The sequence below is a fragment of the Aethalodelphis obliquidens genome, unplaced genomic scaffold, assembly GCF_003676395.1.
Source record: "Aethalodelphis obliquidens isolate GAN/ISIS:26980383/991018 unplaced genomic scaffold, ASM367639v1 scaffold45, whole genome shotgun sequence".
In the NCBI taxonomy this organism is placed as follows: Eukaryota; Metazoa; Chordata; class Mammalia; order Artiodactyla; family Delphinidae; genus Aethalodelphis; species Aethalodelphis obliquidens.
In genome coordinates this window covers 7,522,156-7,542,113 of record NW_020837989.1, presented here as the reverse complement: position 1 = coordinate 7,542,113, position 19,958 = coordinate 7,522,156, and the positions used below count along the sequence as shown (strand labels likewise).

The 19,958-nt window shown below is 52.2% G+C and overlaps 1 protein-coding gene across 2 annotated transcripts in view; it reads right to left on the bottom strand.

Annotated features, from left to right (window-relative positions):
• Window positions 1–19,958, bottom strand: part of ANXA6 (annexin A6) — a 52,064-nt gene that overhangs the window by 18,058 nt on the left and 14,048 nt on the right. For both annotated transcript variants that reach the window (XM_027081502.1, XM_027081505.1), the window contains exons 3-19: window positions 18,742–18,832; window positions 17,946–18,040; window positions 16,985–17,098; window positions 15,925–16,015; window positions 14,922–15,001; window positions 13,183–13,239; window positions 12,273–12,366; window positions 11,749–11,844; window positions 11,061–11,119; window positions 9,668–9,790; window positions 8,150–8,208; window positions 6,668–6,746; window positions 4,877–4,958; window positions 3,519–3,613; window positions 2,839–2,952; window positions 1,392–1,482; window positions 492–571 (exon numbers count right to left, since the gene is read on the bottom strand). In XM_027081502.1, the coding sequence (XP_026937303.1) occupies window positions 492–571; window positions 1,392–1,482; window positions 2,839–2,952; window positions 3,519–3,613; window positions 4,877–4,958; window positions 6,668–6,746; window positions 8,150–8,208; window positions 9,668–9,790; window positions 11,061–11,119; window positions 11,749–11,844; window positions 12,273–12,366; window positions 13,183–13,239; window positions 14,922–15,001; window positions 15,925–16,015; window positions 16,985–17,098; window positions 17,946–18,040; window positions 18,742–18,832 (1,500 nt within the window). The remainder of the gene's footprint in view (window positions 1–491; window positions 572–1,391; window positions 1,483–2,838; window positions 2,953–3,518; window positions 3,614–4,876; window positions 4,959–6,667; window positions 6,747–8,149; window positions 8,209–9,667; window positions 9,791–11,060; window positions 11,120–11,748; window positions 11,845–12,272; window positions 12,367–13,182; window positions 13,240–14,921; window positions 15,002–15,924; window positions 16,016–16,984; window positions 17,099–17,945; window positions 18,041–18,741; window positions 18,833–19,958) is intronic.

Here is a 19,958-nt window from a genome sequence, read left to right as displayed (position 1 = left end):
TGTAACATGGGGACAATAAACCTGCCTTCATAAGGTAGGCAGTCATGAGCATTAACACAAACATTGGGAAGGCGCTTAGCCCGATGCCTGACTCAGACACACTGAGCTTGCCATAACTGCATCAGGGCCTGGCGCCTGGGTTGCGAGAATTCAAGAGATGGTAACAGAAGCTCTTGGATGATGACACAGGCAAAGGTCACCTACATGGCTTTGTTCTGTCAGCTGGGAGCCCAAAAAGCCAGGTTGAGGGCAATCAGGGAAGGCTGCCTGGAGAAGAGGGCACTAAGCCAGCTTTGAAAAGTGAACAATGGAGAAGGCATTGCACAAGTAGTAACTGCCTCAGTGGTAAGACTCTGAGGAGGCAGCAGGGGAAGACATCCTCTCCTCATCAGGAGTGGACTCCTAACTCCCTGCCCTTCCCTGCAGCAACCCTTCCCCCACTCCCAGGGCCCCAGAGGGCCAAGCAGGCCTGGGGCCGTGAATTCACACACCGTGGCCAGAGAGATGAGGATCCTCTTGAAAAGGCCGGACGTGTCTGAGCTCAGATCATCTTCCAGGGACTTGTGATAGTCTAAGACAGAGAAAGGAGGTGTGGGCACCTGCTGGCCAAGAAGGACATGGGATGGGGAAGGGGTCCTAGAAGGGCAGACTGAAGTCAGAGCAGTGCTGGCGGGGTGGTGGAGATGAAGGAGTTTGTAGTTGGCTCTTGGGGGCATCCAGCTACCCTCCTGTTGATTTTGACAGTGATGTGCCCATCGGTCCATCATCTCCCTCTGCTCCTGTCCCTGCTGAGGGCTCAGTGCCTCTCCCCGCTCCCATACAACAGCCTCTCTGTCTTCACTCTCTTTCCTACCTTCGCTTCTGCATGGCAGTTGCTGGACACAAAAGCACAGCTCTGATCATGTCACTTCCCTGCTCAAAGACTCTACCATTTTAAAGCTGCTCAGAAGAGAAAATGCTTAAAATGTTTTTGACTGACACGCAAGGTTCTTCAGGATAATATGGGATCATTTGTTAAAAATTTATTAAAACTTTCAAGACGGTGACAGCAAAGCATGTAACCAGGCACAGGGCCTTCTGAATGTGGGGCCCTGTGTGACTGCACAGGCCAAACGCCCATGAAGCCACCCTCTCTCCCCAGTGGCCTGGGTGCTCTCTCTCCCACTCCCAGTCAAACCCTCTTCTACCTCCAGGCCTCTGTCCTGCTGGGACTCCGTCTGGGGCACCTTTTTCCCAGACACAGGGCTGGGCACACGCAACGGGCTTATCAAAGCCTCGTGGCCTGAGAGGAGGGAGATGGGGCAGGGCTGTAGGGTGAGGCCAGGAGCTGGGGGACCTGCTCTTCCGCCCACACCTCCCAGCGGCACTGGCCCCAGGCCTCCCACACTCACCCTCCTTATAGGCCTCATTGATGGCCCGGATTTCGGCGTTGGTCCGAGTGGCCAGGATTTCGATGAGAGCCTTTTCGTCTGTGCCGGCTCCCTAGAAGGTCAAGGCAAAGAGGATCTGAACCACAGCCCCGACCCCCGTACAGAGGCCCGACGGGCCCAGGTCAAAGAGACCCCTGCTCCAAGAAACCACGCAGGCGGTCAACGCTCAGACCAAGCCTTCCCTAATTTTCTTTTTACCCTCAGATGTGGCCCCCAGACCAGACCTTGGCACGATCAAGGGACCATCCTAGCTTGTAAAGATTTCCAGAACCTCCCATGAGAAGTGCTTTGGATCAAAAATTTTAAAAAGAAAAGAATATACAGGATATGGGTGTGTGTGTGTGTGTGTATAAAAATGCTTATATGCATACATATCTGAATATAAATATTTATATCTAAGTACATAAAAAGGACAGAGGACATGCATCACAGTGTAACAGTGATTGCGGTCTCCGGGTGGGTGAGGGATCACAGATGATTTTTATTTTCTTCTTTTTTGCTCTGTGTATGTTTTCCCAAGCTTTCATGGTGAACACATATTTGTCAGAAGAAAACAACAAGTTCCGTGCTTTAAGGAAAACAACAAGGTACATTTGTTTACATCCGGATTTGATGGATGATACATGGACTGAGGCAGCTGAGGAAACTATTATTCTAAGGTCTCCACCTTGGGGGAGGGAAGGGAGGCAGACAAGACTGGCTGACTGACGGATTCAAATATCTATTAAACACCCATTATGTGCCAGACACTGTGCAAGCTGCTGGGGCAACGGCTATAAAAAAAGGTAAGACGTATCTCTGTCCTGGGAGGTTACTGCCCAGTGGTCAACTGGTCTCTGGGTTCTCTGACCTGAAGGAAAGCTTCAACAGTCTCTTTATTAAAAGCTGGTGTGTGATGAGGACAGCCTTATCCTCAGAGTGTTCTGAGATCCATGGTCTAGCCCCATCCTTCTCCTAATTCCATGTTTTTAAGTCATTCATTTTTTCATCCAGGAATTTTAAAAGGACAATAATCTCAATTTGCTTTGCCCAGGGAATGTCTGCTCTCCTCTTAATCCTTGAGGAGCCGAAAACTCTAGTGGTTTCATGTGGTTGTCAAGTCAGGCACTCGAATCAGACAGACTTGATCCAAATTCCAGCTCTGCTACTTCCTAGTGCTACGACTTTAACCAAGTAACTTAAGCTCTGAGCCTCAGCTTCCTCATCTGTAAAATGGGAACAAAAGAGAAGCCTTGCCTTTGTGGGTTGATGAGACAGGGAACTGAGCTAAGACACTGAGCCCAGGATAGGTGTGGGAGGGGCTCTACCAAGGAGTTACACCCAACACACCTGGGCTTGGGAGGAGTGCCTGTGTCACCCACAGCACCCACAGAGACTGGACCCTACTCCCTTGGTGCCCACACCTTACCTCCATGGCTTTCTTCAACTGCTTGGCATCATAATGGGCCGGTGGCATCATGAGCCCCAGAATCAGCCTCGCCAGGTCTCCAGAGAGCTCAGACTTCAGGTCAGCCATCAAGTCCTGCAGAGAGCAGAACCAAGGTCACGCCAACATCAGCACTTGCCCACATGTGACTTGGAACAGGGAGGAGACATGGAAGGAGGAGACGGGGGCTCCACGTGGATGCAGGGATCGTGGGAGCCTGTGTCTGTCTTGGCTGACACTGGGTTCACTGTTTTGAGGAAGCCAAAGAGGGTGGGGGAAAAAAACCAAGCTGGAGGAAGACCTGCTTGTTCTCCTTGGAGGCAGGAGACACAGAAGGAAAGGGGGCAGTGCCATTTCCATCCTGGGGAAACTGGTCAGCCAAAACTAGATGCCACTAACACAACTCACATCCCTGATCGAAGTTCTAAGTGGAGCCAGTCACACACGTGTTCCTGACCACAAGGAACCCGGGGTGCAGTGGGAGGGAGAGGTGTGTGTGCAGGCAGCCCAAATCCAGTGCCGGAGACACTCCAAGAACACGTGGCCACAGCGGGGGGTCCCACTGCCATGAAGACCCAGGTGCAGAGCTGGCTGTGACAGGCCGAGCTCCCTCCAAGGAGGAGCGTGGACGTGGGGCCCAGGGCCCAGGCTGAGGCCCTTACCCGGCCAAAGTGAGACTTGAAGGTCTGGCGGATCTGCTGCCGCTGGGCGTTGCTGCGGTGCGTGATGATGTCAATGATGGTGTCCTCGTCAGTTCCTGAGTCCCCAAAACCACAGTTCAGAGGAAGGCCTTGGCCCAGCTCTCCCATCTCCCCCAGTGATGGGCCCCATCCACTTTTGTCAGGGTAGAGGCCAAGATAGGCAGTCTTATGCCCCCAAGTCCCTGCAGGAGCCTTGCTTCTGGCCCAAGACACTAACTTCCCCTGGATTCCTTCTGCACTTCTTTCTGTTGTGTCACTAGTTGAGGAAACAAAGACCCCTGGGGGAGCAGAGAGCACTGGGTGGAGAGCCAGGGTTTCTGAGTTCTAGTCCCAGCTCTGGCAATGGCCATCCCCTTGGACAAGTCCCCTCCCCTTCTGTTTCACGAAGAGCTGGAGGGGTTACTAAGGGATCCTTCCAACCTGACAACCTAAGTCCTTTTGGGGACCCTGCGTCCTTTCTCTGTAATGCCCTGAAAGCTGGACCCCAAGTCCCTCTAACCACAGCAGGTTGACTCTGGAAGGCATCAGGGTACCATTTCCTGCCCCTCAGATCAATGCCATCAACCTCAGACCTGGCACAGGACTCTGTCTTTATTTATTTAGTTAGTTATTTTTTAAGGACTCTATCTTTCAAGAGCATTTTTACCCCTGTCATCTTACAGTCCTAGATATGCTTGGTAGATATTATTATTCCCATGAGACAAATGAAAATGAGGCCCAGAAGGTAAAAGACTTAGCCCAAGCTCCCCTGGGAGGTGCTGTTAGACAGACGGGGGAGAAAGGGCAACGGAAGCCAAACCCAGATGCTCTGTCCCCGCTGGCCTTCCTGAGGACAGGCCACCCACCCACAGGTGGTTCTTCTCATCTAAGCCAAACGGAGGCCTGGATGTGGGCAACCAGCAGGGGGTGTTCCCACACCAGAAATGGCCTCTTGGGTTACAGGGTCCACATCCCTTATTTTATGCACGGAGATACTGAGACCCCCAGGTGGGTTACGGGACTTGCCCAAAGTCACACAGTGAGTCCGCAGCAAAGCCAGAGCAAAAACCCAGCCTTATCACCTAGTACTTTTTTCTATACCAGGGCCTGGGAGCACCTTGGTCTCTGGGAATGTTCCTTACAAACGCCCTCACTCCTCTCCTCCCTAGACCTAGGCAGCTGGAGGCTCCAGGGTGGTGGAGACTCAAAGCAAATAAAGTGCTCGTCATCCTGCAGATCCCAGTCTGAGGCCTCAGCTCTTGCCCCTGCCAGGCCCATTGCCAGACCTGACACCCCTGCTGCTCCAGAGGCCAACCTGGTCCCTTTCACATGCCCCTTACCAAGTCCCTTCATGGCTTTCCGCAGGGCTTTGGCATCTGTGTCAGGGTTAAAGTCACCAGCTGGGTGCACAGTTCCTTTCACCTGCAAGAAGCAGAAAGTGACTCAGCAGGTGCCTGGAGGCCCCCCGGGGGCCAGGCCAAGAGAGGAGCATGCGAGGGAGGGGAGGCTTTTTCCCCATGAGCCCCAAACCAAGCAGCTTGGGGGGAAAGAGGCGGGGGTGAAGGCACAGCAGACAGACCCCTGCCCTAGAGCTGAGAGAGGGAGGAGAGCGACAGACCCAGGCCTGGGAGCAGGTCAAGTGCTGTCAGGGGAAGAGAGGCCGGGCTCCTGCCCCAGGAGTCAGCTCTGGCCCAGCTGCACTGGAACCCAGTCCCTCGGAACCCTGCCCTGTTGCCAAGGTCTTTTTGCCTCTTAGAGAAACACTCTCCCTGAAAAGGCAACTGAAATGTTCTGAAATACCAGAACAGAGTTGCCCAAATTTCAGTCACTCCTGAATGACTTCATAATGTTTTCTATATTTGTGTACATCCTATGTTATTTCTTAATATTTTAACTTAATTCAGCTTCTTTTCTGTTTTATTTAAATGCATTCATTTTGAAGTGTATTTAAATATGCCTAAAGGGCAGGGATTTTGGTCCATTTCTTTCTTTGATATACCCCAAGAGCTTGCAGCAGTGCCTGACACAGGGGTAAGCTCTCAAAAAAAATTTGCTCAATGAATTAATGAATGAAAATAATTTTATATCACTATCATGAATAGAAAGTTGGTGTCATGTGCCATAAACTGATAATAACCCATGAAAATAAATGTCATAAAAACAAAACACATGTTTTCAAATACCACCTAATTTAACAAGACACCGTTGCTTGCCAGCAGCTGTGAACCTGAAGCTAGCTCTCTCAGCTCTTTGTGAAAAGGGGAAATTAGCGACTATGGCAAAGACGTGGCACCAAACTGAGACTCCTTCTTTGACATTAACAATAAGGTTGATGAAAGTGAAGTGGGGCAGCTTTCTCACTATGGGGACTCAGTGTTATTTAATGCCATGGAGGTCCCCCTCCCCAGAAGAAAAACGCAATTCATTTCTCATATGACTTAACATCATCTGCGATGACAGCTCTTGCCTTATGATTGGGGAAACGCCGTCCTATAACATCAGAGCACAAGAGCCCTTGGAGGGCATCCAGACTGCCATGTCGAACAGCCTCGTCTGAGAGATGGAGACAGAGAGAGGTGGGGACCCGCCAAAGGTAGCTAGCGAGTGAGTAATAGAGTCCTAGGTTCCAAATATTTTCGTAGGGGCCAAGGGCTACCAGTCCCTGGATGCGTTTGCCCTGAGTACTTCTGTGAAACCTTTCCTTCTTGCCCTGTGTGGACTCTGGGTCTGAGGATGGTCAGGATGACCAAGAATCCCCCAGTGCACCCAGGGGTGCCCAGCTGTTCTCAGTTTTCATGCCTCCAAAACCCAACTGTCGGACCCAGGATGGGACAGGCCCCGCTACTGAACCAACCAAGTCTCCATTTGGCAAGGTCTGTTAGTAGTTAGTGGAGCAGAACACCCCCCAGCATGTGAGAGGTGAACGCAGGAATCAGATGCCAACACCAGAGTGCCCACCCACCCATCCATCACTCCGCAGAGAACAGGAAGCTTCAAGACGTGAGACTCAATGTCTCGGGTTGGCCACCAGGGGGCAGCTGGGTGCCAACCAGAGCAGCAGGAAGGTGAGAGCAGAAGAGTGGAAACTGTGGTCAGGAGGTCAAGCAGGCGGGGTGGGGGGAGGGTCTGACCTCTACTCGGGCCACTGCACTAAGTTCCCACATCTGATAGGCCACCTGCGCTGCCTCCGGGAAGAACTTGCCAGCAGCACTGGAACGGAGGGTGTTAGGGAGAGGACAGGAGGGAAGGTCATCGTGGGCAACACTCACACACACAACACAAGCGCACACACACACACACACACACACACTCATGCACACACACTTTAAGTAAATCCATCTGGCTTTCCCTTCTCTGCAGCCTGGGCCTCACCCATTCACCATAGCCCTCCCTCCACCTCTGAGAACCTTCTCCCCCCTCTTGCCCCCCCCCCCCCCCCCCACCATGCTGGCTCTGAGCAGCAGCCTTCCTGGCGCCAGGCCCCACGCAGGAGATGATTTCTCTAGTCCCTCAACCTCCCCTTTCCTCTTTATAATTTGAGTGACTTCTATCCAAGTCTCCCCTCTCAGACACGTCCATGACCAGCTTAGGGCCACGCCATCTCTACCTCTCCTTCTGCCAAGCACCCCGGTTTATTAGTTGCCAGGTAAATATCTGCTGAACTGCATCAGCCCCTAAGGCGCTTAACAAAGGTAAACGGGAGGCTCTCGTATTCCCTACTTAACTGGATCATTAGAAGCCCCAGAGAAGGGAAATCAGAGTACCTGTAGCTCCTTTCCTAGCACCCAAATCTGGTCAAGTCATGCCCCAATTTAACGCCTCCAATGGCTGGTTCTCTGCTACCCTTAGGTGAGGTTCGTGTGCCAGCAGGAGGCCCCAGACCCTGCCCACCTCTCAGCCTCATCTCTCCCCAGCATGCTACAGAAGTGTGACCTCAGTTACATAAATGAACCAGGCTGTGCCTTCTCCTCTCTAGGCCCTCTCTCCACCCCAAACACTCTCCCTCCAGGCCCTGTCTTCACCTCTTCACCTTCCTCCTTGCATCTCAGCCTCATTATCTCCAGGAGCTTCCCCGCCCTGTCTGGCATAGTGCACCCTCTGAGGGCTCGCAGAGGCTCGTATACTTCCCCATCATGTACGTACACCCTGGTCTGTGTGCTTTTCTAGGCCGGAGGCATCAGCACTGTGCTTCCCCTCAATGCCTGCACATGGAGAGTACTTAATAGAGATGGTGAATAAACAAGGAGTCAGAGCAGGCATCTGTATTTTTTCCATTTAACAGATGATGAAACCGAGAAGCACCTGCGAAGAAAGTAGCAGGGCCTAGACCCTCATATTCTGATTCCTGGTCCACACCCCCAGGCTGATTTCCAAGTTCACAGGAGTAGACGTCTCCATGTATGGGAGACCACACTCATGTGCACATACATGGACACGCAGACTTTCACCTGTGTGGGGCTCTGACCTTCGGGGAATCCCCAAGCCCATCCAATCCATCATCCATCCATCCATCCACCCATCCATCCAGATGAGGCCAAGAGAATCCTGACCGGCCACGACTGCGGCCACGCCCGAGGCCACGCCCTCCAGCCCTCGGCCGGGAGGTCACTTACTCATCATCTCCCCCACACAGCTTCAGCAGAGTCTTCTTGTACTCGCCAGAGGTGTCGTTCTGGGGAGAAAGACAGAGAAAGGTTACCTCTCACTCAGCCCTGGGGTCCTCTCAGACAAGGAGGGGAGGTTCTCCCCCAAACAGGGGGAGGCTGTCCACGTATTCACAGCAGCCCTGACTCTCCTCCTGTCTGGAGGTGGCTGAGACCAAAAAGTGGTGTACTGGTAAGTAGTAACAACTGGCTCTCTGGGAAAAAAAGAAAAAAAAGCCCTGATTGGTAGCATTTGCCAATTTCCATGGTGTAAATACCTCCAATGGACAATTCCAAGCTACCGATATGCCTTTACTGAATGTGGAATTAAGAAGAGATGCCTTCCCCAGACAGCTGGCCTCAGCACACCCCTGCCACCAGATAAGCCCCAGCCATGCTCTCCCACATGAAACAGTCCATAAGATAGGGCTCCCTGAGCAAAAACATTGGGAGTGCCGAAACCTAACAAACAAATGTACAGTTGACAGACACGGCATAGTCTATATCCCTCCTGGAGCCTCGTAATGGACATACTAACGTGAAGGCTGTGAGAAGTGCTGAGGTAAAGAAGCTGACTTATCTTTGCTTATTCTACTTTTTCCCAAACGTTTTCCATGGGACATTTTTGCACACAATGCCTATACAATTCCTATTTAGAAATACACTTTGGGGGCCTTCCCTGGTGGCGCAGTGGTTAAGAATCCGCCTGCCAATAGGGGGGACACGGGTTCGATCCCTGGTCCGGGAAGACCCCACATACCGCGGAGCAACAGAGCCCATGTGCCACAACTACTGAGCCTGTGCTCTAGGGCCCGTGAGCCATAACTACTGAAGCCCGTGTGCCTAGAGCCCGTGCTCCGCAACAAGAGAAGCCACCGCAATGAGAAGCCCGAGCACCGCAACGAAGAGTAGGCCCCGCTCACCGCAACTAGAGAAAGCCTGCACGCAGCAACAAAGACCCAACGCAACCAAAAATCAGTAAATCAATAAATAAATTTATAAAGAAAAAAAAAAGAAACACACTTTGGGGAGCTCAGCTTGAACTCAGAAAGCTTTATCCCACTCACCTGAAACAAGGAGAACTCAACCAGCTCTGCATCTGTCTCCTGTCTCCAGTCTCCTGGGCTGGACAGCCCAGAGTCATTGCCTGGCCCAGGGCCAACAGGTCCCAAATAAACCCTCCTTTGTGTTCTTCAGTGCCTCCTGCTGCCTTCAGGAGGCTGACCTCTCACTGCCCTAGGGATGGAGCCCTCAACCTGGATTCAACTTCATGCTCTTCATGGCCCCACCCTGCCTTCCTCTAAAGAGGTGCCTCAGGTCTTACAAGCACCCTGGACACTTGCTCCTCTGCTGAGCTGCCTTAAATTTCCTGAAGGTGCCACAGGCTGAGGCTCCTGGAATCCCCATGAGATGCCCAACTTTCCAGGACAGTGCCTTTTCTCTTGGGAGAGCTCCTCAGCCCTCTCTGTACCCCCGTGAGCACCTCACCTTGATCATGCTGTACAGGGACTTTTCATATTTCGTCCGGAATATCTCCCGGATGTCGAGAATGTCCAGCTCACTGCGGGAGACCATGATGCGGATCAGGGTGTTGTCCCGAGTCCCCAGCCCCTGCAAGACAAGCGGGTTTGGGGGACGGGGAGTTGAGAGGGGGCTGGAGTGCTGACAGCCCCCAACTCAACTGAAAATACAATTTTTTGAGATAAAATGTTAAAGTTAAGAACGAAAGCAGCAAATTGCCAATCCCTCCAAAGCTCCCTGTGTGTCCCTCCTGCTTTTATCTCCTTCCTCCCCCACCTCATGTCATTCCCATCCTTGATACCCTCATAATTTTACCTAACTTTGTAACTCTAAGCAATACGTGGTTTAGGTTTGCACATTTTGGGACTCTGTAAATACACCCCTATGCATTTATTTGTCCATGATGTTCCTGATGGACACTGGGTTGTTTCTAGTTCTTTCATAATATGGACAACACTGCTATGAACGTTCTTATGAACACATCATACAGGCAAACGTCTCTGCGGGGCCCAGCTGTCCAGCTCACTCTGGCGCTGGAAGACAGAGGATGGGCTACAGGCCACTTGTCCTTGTGGGATGGCCATGCAGGGACTTTGGGCCTATGGCCTCTGGCAACAAATAATTCATTCAGCCTGGTGCACTGTGGGAATATCACCACTTTCTGTGTGTCATGTGTGTAAAGTCCTGGGAAGCACTACCCTCAGTACCCGGGTCTCAGGGATGAACATCACGAATCTTGGCAGAAAATGCCAAACTGTTTTTCACTTATTTACGTACATTGTATATAAACATTCTGTTTAATAGTATTTAAAAAAGCATGGGCTTCCGATTGGGATTGACATATACACACTACTATGTATAAAATTGATAACTAATAAGGACCTACTGTGTAGCACAGGGAACTCTACTCAATACTCTGTAATGGCCTATATGGGAAAAGAATCTAAAAAGAAAAGAGCAGATGTATGTATATGTATAACTGATTCACTTTGCTGTCCACCTGAAACTAACACAACAGTGTAAATCAACTATACGCCAATAAAAATTAAAAAAAAAAAAAAAAAAAAGCATGGGCTTCCAACCCAGCTGGTTAGCTGGATCGGCTGGACAGGCTGTCACTGCACCCTCTGATCAATCATGAGGACAGGGCAGGTATTGGGTGGACAGGTGTGTGACCAGGCAGCACTCCAGGCTCTGGAGCTCACCTGGGACCAAGTGGCATCACGCTGTCCTGTGGTCAATGCCTTGAACACTCGCTTTGGCCGGTGGACCCCAAGGATTTGTCAGACTCCCAACAGTCCTGTGGAGGCATGCAGAGCCCCCATCCCCCTACCTCACTCACATCAACCCCACCACGCACCTTCATGGCCTTGAAGAGCCTTTCAGCAAAATACTCTGGGGTGCTCCGGACGCACTTCACTGGGAAGAGGGAGGAAGAGGTAGTTATTCCGGCTGCCTCGGAGGGACGAAGGGGTGGCCCGAGCCCTTTTTTGTTTCCGTTCCTTGGGGGTCACCAAGTTCAAACCTGGGAAGAACCTGGCTCCTGAAAAGCCGCAGTCCTAGAGCACCCCAGACCCACCACTTTTATCACAAACCCAGGGGACAGAGAAATCAGAAAATGGGCCTGTTGTAATGTGGGGAGTGTACTGCAAGGACCCCCTTCCACTTTCTAGTCCTTCGGGGTTTCACAGGGAACCGGGTCAGGTGGGGAAGCATCTGGGATGGGGCTGGGAAAGGTAGTTCCTCAACAGAAAGGTACCAGCTGAACCTCTGGATCTTGCTGGCAGAGCGGGCTAGAACCTGACTACTTTAAATAGGGTTGGTGGGGGATAGCTCTGGGCAAGATGAGGGCTGGGCCGTAGCTCTCCCCCAAGAAACACATACACACAACCTACCCCAGGCTCAGACATACTGACTCTTGAAATATCTGGCTTGCAAACAGACAATCTGGTTTTCTCCTTCCCACCTCCATACCATACAATTCCCCGTTCCTGTGTCAGAATCCCTGAATCCCTCAAAGGCCCCAGGAATGCAATGTCAGGACGTACCCACAGCAAGCATCAGCTTCTCAAAGTCCCCGGACAGCTCCCCTCGGATGCTGGCTTCGATCGGCTTCCCCGTGGTCTTCAGATACTCATCAAACACTGTGTCCGACAGACAGAAAGGGGTGTCAAGAGTACCCCCATAACACTGGAAGGAATGGGGACTTCAGAAGGGGAGGCACAGTGGCCAGGACCGGAGTGCCACCATGAAGGTAGGGCTGGCACCTAGGGAGGGGTCAGGGAGGTCGTGCACATCACCGGCCACCATGCAGCCTTGCTGCGTCTGCTGTGAGGGACTGTGTACACCTCCTGCTCCAACATGAAGACAGGACTGGTACTGAGATGGAGGGGCTGAACATCCTGTTAAGCCTCTCATGAGGGCCTATACAAACCACCAACTAATAAAATCAAGACTGGTGTTTGGGTTGTGGATGGGGCAGCTATCATGCTCCCTTAGCAGAAAAGGAAACGAGAAAGGGACTCTTGGCATAACTCGAAGGGGGCAGCGGTAGGTCTTCTCTGGCGCTTACCCAACCGAAGGTGCTGCTTGCTACGATTTCCCAAAATGTAAATGAACTGGGCTTCATCTGTTCCCCATTTCAGTTCCCCTGCCTCATACAGGTCCTGAAGGGGAAGAGGTGAGACTTAACTAAAAGAGGAGACCGCAGGAGACAGAACTCACCAGCCAAGCCACTCAGAACTGCTGCCAGATCCCTGAACATGCCATTAATTGGTAGCCTCAGGACATTTGCATATTCTCCCTTTCTTTCTGGGGAAACTCCTACTCAAACTTCAGGGCCCAGATTAAATGTCCCATTTGTTCTCAAAGCACTTCCTGATGTCCCTAGGCAGAGTTCTCTTTCCTTCCCTCTCTCTTCTAGGCTTCCTGTTTCTTTATAGCTTTGATCTAGTGTATATTATAATAGTTATATGCCTTGCTTCCCACTATGACATGGGCTCCTCGAGAACAGGAATTATGTCTTACATTCTCTGTATCTACTGCTGCAGTGTTACTGGCACATAGTGGGGGCTCAAAACACCTGGAATGTATGGTATATCCACAGGGAGGGTGTTTGTGTGATTAATATATGCCTGTCTCCCCAGTACTGTCCAACTTTGTTCATTTAGGATTCCCCAATGCTTGGCAGAATGCCTGGCACATAGTAAGTGTTCAATAAATATTAATTAACTGAATGAATAAATGAACAAATGATGAAAAGCTCCAAAATACATCTCACCAACTTTACATACTGTGTACCTTTGAAAGCTAACTTAAGTCCTTTCTTCAACAAAGCACTGTATAAATGATGGCTGTGAGTCAGTTATTTCTGGCATCTGATGCAAATTACTCTGCCTCCAGCCCTTCCCTGCATGCCCAACCTCTCCCCTCTCTCAGGGCTGCCTCGCTGTGCCCGGGGACCTCCACTGGTGCTGATTTACCTGGACGTCCTGCTGCACCAGGTCCTCGCTCACTACATCATCCTCCTCCCTGGTTCCCTGGGCAGAAAGACAAGGAACACATGGTTCAGATACCAGAGCCAGGACAAAGCCTGGATGCCAGTGGTAGAGACAGGGAGGACTGGGAAAACCGTGGTGGCCCAGAGTGTCCAGGAGAAGAGACTGACAGCAGCCACTGGATCAAGACCACAGCACCTGGGAATTCCCTGGGCGGTCCAGTGGTTATGATCCGAGCTCTCACTGCTGAGGGCCTGGGTTCAATCCCCGGTTGTGGAACTAAAATCCCACACGCCACGCAGTGCAGCCAAAAAAAAAGAAAAAGAAAAAAAAAGACCACGGCATCTATTTTGCAGCAAATCATAGGGCCCCTCCCACTGGCTTCTCCCTCATCCTTGGAGCTTGGACCAAACAGAGGAGTCCTGAGAATAACCAAGGTCTTCCTAGGTGCCTCCACCCCATACTGGGCTCCTAGTTATGTGGGCAGAGGTCAAGCCTATGCTTATCTCCTGTTCCCCCTGAACTGTGCATTTCACGATCTCAAACACCCTGGTTCTCTTTGGGAGCGAGCCTAAGGAGACAGAGCCGGTACGCTTACAATCCGTGCCATGTAACCGCCTGCTAGATGTTAGATATTGAGGAGGCCACATCTTTGACTCCAAGATACAGGCTGGCACGCTCCTGTCCGGAACATGAGCTTTGAAAATGGGGGCAAAGGCCACGCTTTCCCACTCTTGAAGAGCATCTCCTGATAATTCCGCAGCTGCTTAATACCGAATGAGGATAGTTATGGTAACAAGAGGAAAAGAACTGGGAGCAGCTGCTGTAAGATGAGGGGAGGGAGGGCAATGAAAGAAACAAAGAGGTGGCTTTATATATAAACCTTCCTAAAAGTTTGGTCCTTGGAGCTGGACTTGAGATACCTCAATGCCTGTTCCCAAGGGGCTGAGCAGGGAGAGGAGAAGCAGCAGGGTGGGATGTGTACTCCAGCCACTGCAATCGTGCAGAATGCAGGCCTGCTGTTGCCAGAGCTTTCGATTATTCAAAAGAATCTAGAGATCTGGTTTTGGACCAAAATCTCCCGAGTTTTAAATGTTAGCAACTAACTCAAAGTGTTTTTTTAAAAAAAACGTATGTGGGGGGAAATGAACAAAGGAAGAAACCCAACTTGGGCAGGCAGAACTCAGCCACGGACACCAGTGTGCAGCATCTTTACGCTCTTTTTTATGTCATCCGTGGGTGGGAGGGAGTAGCAGGGCTTGGCTATGGGGGAATGCCACGCAGGCAGCTCCAGAGATGCTATGACCCCGCTGGCGCCCCTGCTGGTGAGCTCAGGTAGGTGCAGCGGCTGGGGAAGCCATGGCAGGAGCAAGGCTGGAGAGGAGGGGGAAGGGGTACGTGCGGAGAGAGGAAGGAGGACACAGGAGCACAAGAGAGACAGGGTATGTGAAAAGAAATGCAGGTCACCTGCCTGTGCAAGCCACGGGGGACAGAATAGACCCTGGACGCTCAGATTCCACACCCAGGTGAGCCAGAGAGAAACCATCTCAAGTTTGAGGATAAGATGGGCAGAGGGAGGGGGGAGGCCACAAAACACCAAGGAGGACTTTACATGTGAAGAACCACCAAGGAGGCCCGTCCCTGTTTGGGAAAACAGGGAGAAGGTGCTCACAGCCCCCTGCACCCTGGCAGAGAGCTCGGGGAGGGCCCCAAGGTGGACCAACCTGCAGCAGGACCACGAGCATCTTCTGGAAGTGACCAGAGGTGTCCCCAATGACGTCAGCCTCCAGGTCTCGCTCGTAGGCTGCGGGGAAGGAACACAAGCTCTAGTCCCATCCCCAGGACACCCCAGGAAACCAGGATAAAAGTCCCTGCTGCCCCTAAAATGATCAGATATTTGTTACAAATCCCAGTCTCCGTGACAGCCATGGCAAGACCCCGGGTGTATTTTCACAGTTCTCTGTACTGACCCATGATGTGATGAGATGGAATCTACCCACGTCTCTCTATCCCTACCTGCGCTGTCCTACCCCAGACACCGTCGTCGCTCACCTGGAGAGTGGCTACGGCCTTCTGACTGTTCTCTCTGCTTCTCCAATCCACAGCAACATGGGTGACTGTCTTAAAGCCCACATTCATCGTGGGCGCCTGTTTCCCACTGGGCTTGGAATAAACACTGTCTCTCTCTCTTGGCCTACACGGCCCTGTGTAATCCGGTCCTGCCCTAGGCTCTAGGCTCGCACTGGATACCAGGCTTATTCCGCTCAAGGGCCTTTGGTCTTGCCATTCCCTCTCCTGGGTCTTCTTCCCCACTCTGTGTACAACTGGATCCTTCTCATTTCCTCCCAAGACAGGCTTCCCTGACCACCTGTCTGAAGCACGTCCTCCCCAGTTAAAGTCGGATGCTTGTTCTCTGTTTGTTTCTTTCATAACACTTCACCACAACAAGTCACCGTCATGTTTATTTGTTTACCTGTTTATTATCTGTATCCCTCACTACCTCGTTAATCTATAAGCTCTCAGGCAGGAACTATACGGATGCCCACCGCCATATCCTGAGAACCTAGCACACTGCCCAGCACGGAGCAGGTACTTATTGGATGGATGGACAGAACAGAGGGAAGGAGAAAAAAAAGGTGAATGGGTAGAGTCTTAGGGTCCCTACTCTTGTGATCACCTTCATTATGCATCTGAAAAACCCTGAAGGGCCCCTCCCGCTCTTCTCACCATCTTTGTACGCTGCCACCAGCTGGTGGATCTGCTCGTTGGTCCGCGAAGCCAAGATCTCAATGAGGCACTTCTCATCGGTACCAATGCCCTGGGAGAGGGGAAGGGGCATGTGAGTCAAGGGTTGGGATGGGAGGCCACCAGCCCCGAGATGGGAACCTGGGGTGGTCAGAGCAAGGAAACCCGCAGCACTCAGGGTGCCCCTAACACAGCTCTTAGGCACCAGGCTGGAGCTGCTGCCCTGAGACGGAGTTCCAGCGCCACCTCTGCCTGAAGCTTGCTTTGTGACTGCTCATTAAAAAAACTCTACCTTTCTGCACCTCTCTTTTCTCATCTATAAAATGGAGATGATACTAGTTGCTCTACTGAACTCACAGGAAGAATGAGAAGGTGATAACCTCTTACATGGTTACGTTTATTAGTTAGAAACAAATTCATGTTTACTAGCTCATCTGAGGCAAAGATCATAGCACTTTATAAACTGTAAAGTGCTAAGTACACTCGAGGGCATTTGGTCTCCCGCCGCTTGGTGGGGAGCGACTTTCTACCTCCACTAGCCTGGGCTGCCCCTCAGATCCTGAACACACCTCCTCAGCCGCTCCTGCCCTTTCCTCTCCAGCCCACTCTGATCAAACCAAATCCTCTCCAGGCTCTGGGCCCAGCTCGATCCTCTCACCTTCTGTGACGCCCTCTCCAGCCACCCCGAGCCCAGGGCCTGTCCTCATGACCTCCTTTAACATGCCCTTGCCCTTTGGGTGTTGGACACAATCTGTCTCCACTTCCCTGTGTCCTGCTTCCTCGGGACTGTAAGCTGTTGGGGTGGGCGTGTGGGCCAAGGGCCCCATTTCACAGGGTGGGCCTCACACCGACACCTGTCCCACCTCTGTCCACCTGGAAGAGACCGTGGCGCCCCTCTGGGATAGGATTTGGGCAAGCTGCCTCCAAGCAGCGCACACACGCGGCGTGGGTGCAGGGCTCACTGAACACTTGCTGGAGAGGTTGGAATCTCCCATTAACCACGCCCCCAACCCTCACACATGCGCAGACCCACGCTGCATACCGAGATGGCGTCTTTAATTTCTTTGGCATCACTATAGGCAGGTGGCCTCATGAGACCCACAATCAGTCGTTCAAACTTCCCTGTCAGCTCGTACTTCAAGTCTGCAATGAGGTCCTGGTTGCGGGGCAGAGGGAGGAGGAGATAGAAGAGCAGTTATAATGATAAGGATTACATTTAATGAGCACTTACTCTGTACAGGCACTGGACTAAGTAATCTCACTTAATCCTCATTTGTGGAGGTACGTACTATCATCAGCCTTCAGAAATGGGTTTAGAGACATCAGGTAACCTCCCCAGAGGCACGCAGCTAGCAACTGGCAGGATTCAAGTCCACAGCACTGTGCCTCTTCCCCCCGTTGTCTGTGTTTATTTGTTCCCTGTGTGTCTCTCCCACGGTCCGTGAGTCCATAGGGTTAACACCCTCAGGTCTTATTCACCTGTGTAGCCCTAACCCCTAACGCAGTGCCCAGCGTGAAGCAGGTGCTCTAGATGTTCCCGTGGCTGAATGGCCCCTGCCTGAGAGAAGAAAAAAGGAGGGGACTTCCCTGGTGGCGCAGTGGTTGAGAATCCGCCTGCCAATGCAGGGGACACAAGTTTGATCCCTGGTCCAGGAAGATCCCACCTGCCACGGAGCAACTAAGCGCCACAACTACTGAGCCTGCGCTCTAGAGCCCGTGCGCCACAACTACTGAGCCCACGCGCCCGCAACTACCTAAGCCCTTGCTCCGCAACGAGAAGCCACTGCAATGAGACGCCCACGCACCGCGATGAAGAGTAGCCCGCGCACAGCAACAAAGACCCAACACAGCCAAAAAAAAAGAAAAAGAAAAAAGGAGGGCGGAAGTGCCAGCACAGAGGCTGACCTGGAGTAAAATACTCAAAAAAGGCCCTGAACACACAGGTGAATGAAATCATTCACCACCACCCCCCATCCCACCCGCCCTCTGGTTGCCATGGTTACCTTGCCATAGAGGGACTTGTAGTTCTGGCAGATCTCCTGCCTCTGCCTGTTGCTCCGGGAAGTAATCAGCTCCAGTATGGCCTCCTTGTCACTGCCTAGAAGAGGGGAGGCACCCGTCACCCTACTCCAACTTGCCTCCAGGAAGCCCACCAGGGCTGTTCCCTGCAAGTCCTCAGCATCAGCCTTCTGCTCACGTGAGGCAGTGACATTGGAGGGGGGAATCTATGGGGACCTGACAAGCCACCACTGAGAGAGATCCTAGCACATGTAGTATCCGAGCTCAGAGGGCCCGTGATCTAGCTCATCACACAGATAAGGAAACTGAGGCCCAGAAAGGAGCAACAACTCACCCAAGGTCTTCTAATGAGCCTGGCTTAGAGAAACCCAGGTGTCCTAACGCCCAGGACAGGGTTATTTCAGTGATAGGGAAAAGAAAAGAGAATAAGCAGCAAATTCAGGGTAGTGCTTACCCCCAAGAGAAAAGACAGAGTGATGCTATCAGGAGGGCGACCCACCATGGAGGTTTCAACTATAGGAGGAAGTAAGTGCTATTTCTCCAGTTGGGTGGCAGGTCTATGGGTAAAGTTTCTCCTACTCTTTAGATCTTTTTATTCGAATAGTTCATTATAAAATTATAATAATAAAGAGAGGAGACCAAAGAATGACCGAGTACATCTCACCATCCCACCCCACCGCCCACCAAGAGGGCTATCCTTTTGGTATGGGGACACCCTCAAGCCCAGCTGAATCCCGCTTCTCTTCCTGAGGGCCCCACTCCTGGGGGCCGAGCACCCACCGAAGCCCTTCATGGCGTTGTACAGAGTCTCGGCATCCTGGCTGGGGTCAAAGTTGGGGAAGTCGTGAATGGAGCCGCGGTACCTGGCGCCCTGTGGAGAGAAGAGCAGAGGGTGAGGTGCTGGCCCTGAACGGGGTTCCCAGCCCTGGCCACAGGATACAGGTCCCCGCTGTCCCTAAAATGATCAGATATTTGCTACAAATCCCAAAACTCAGCCTCCATAATGGCCACGGCAAGACCCAGGGGTGTATTTTCACAGTTCTCTGAAGAGACGCGGGACGTGGTGAGATGGAATCTGCCCACTTCTCTCTATCCCCACCTGCACTGTCCTACCCCAGACACCGTCGTCGCTCACCTGGAGCGTGGCTGAGCTCCCTGCCCCTAAAATGGAGCGCTGGCTACAGAAAGCCCGGGCAAGGGTACGGAGGACTCCCCCTGTACCTCCTGCCACCGCCTGCCCCAAGGGTGGTACCATTTCCCCACGGGAGGAGCGCTCGGCCAAGCCCCCGGCTCTGCACCACTTTCCCAGGAGCCGGGAGAGATAAAACCCAGACTGAGTGCAGGGGGTGGGAATGATTCCTGCAAAAGTAACCAGAGCTCCACATATGTCTATGTACAAAGCCCTTTCACCTCCACGAGTGTGATTTTTTTAGTGTCTTGTAGAAGTGCTTCAGATGATCTCTATCATGGAAACAAAGAAACCAAGCCCACAAAGGGAAGCCACTTGCTGGGGTCACACAGAACCCACATCTCTCTCCAGTTCCTCTTTGCTCTCTAGCTCCAGAAACCTTGCAGCTGCCAGCTTCTGAGGGTGGGGCCCTGGCCCAGGGTGGGGGGCCCAGAGCCACCCTCAGAATCAACACCCAGATGAGGTGCTGCTCTTCTGGGCCCAGTAAACTGAGCCATGAACTGGCATCTGAGGACAAGCTGGCTGGGTCCTTGGGACAAAGGCGGGGAGAGGCAGAGCCAGAGAATCTTAGACATCGAAGCTGAATGCACAATGGGCTGGTTCACAGAGAAGTCAGATGTGGGTCAGCCATGGGGCCCCGGAGAGCAGCGAGAGCTGGGATAGCCGTGGATACCAGAGCCCAGGGCACTAAGCACACAGTGCAGTGACAGGGCACTTAGCCTGTGCCAGGTCCGATGTGAGGGGCCGAAGATTCAGGGAGAAAGAAGACCCGAGCCTGACTTTCATGAGCTTCTGACCCAGTGGAGGA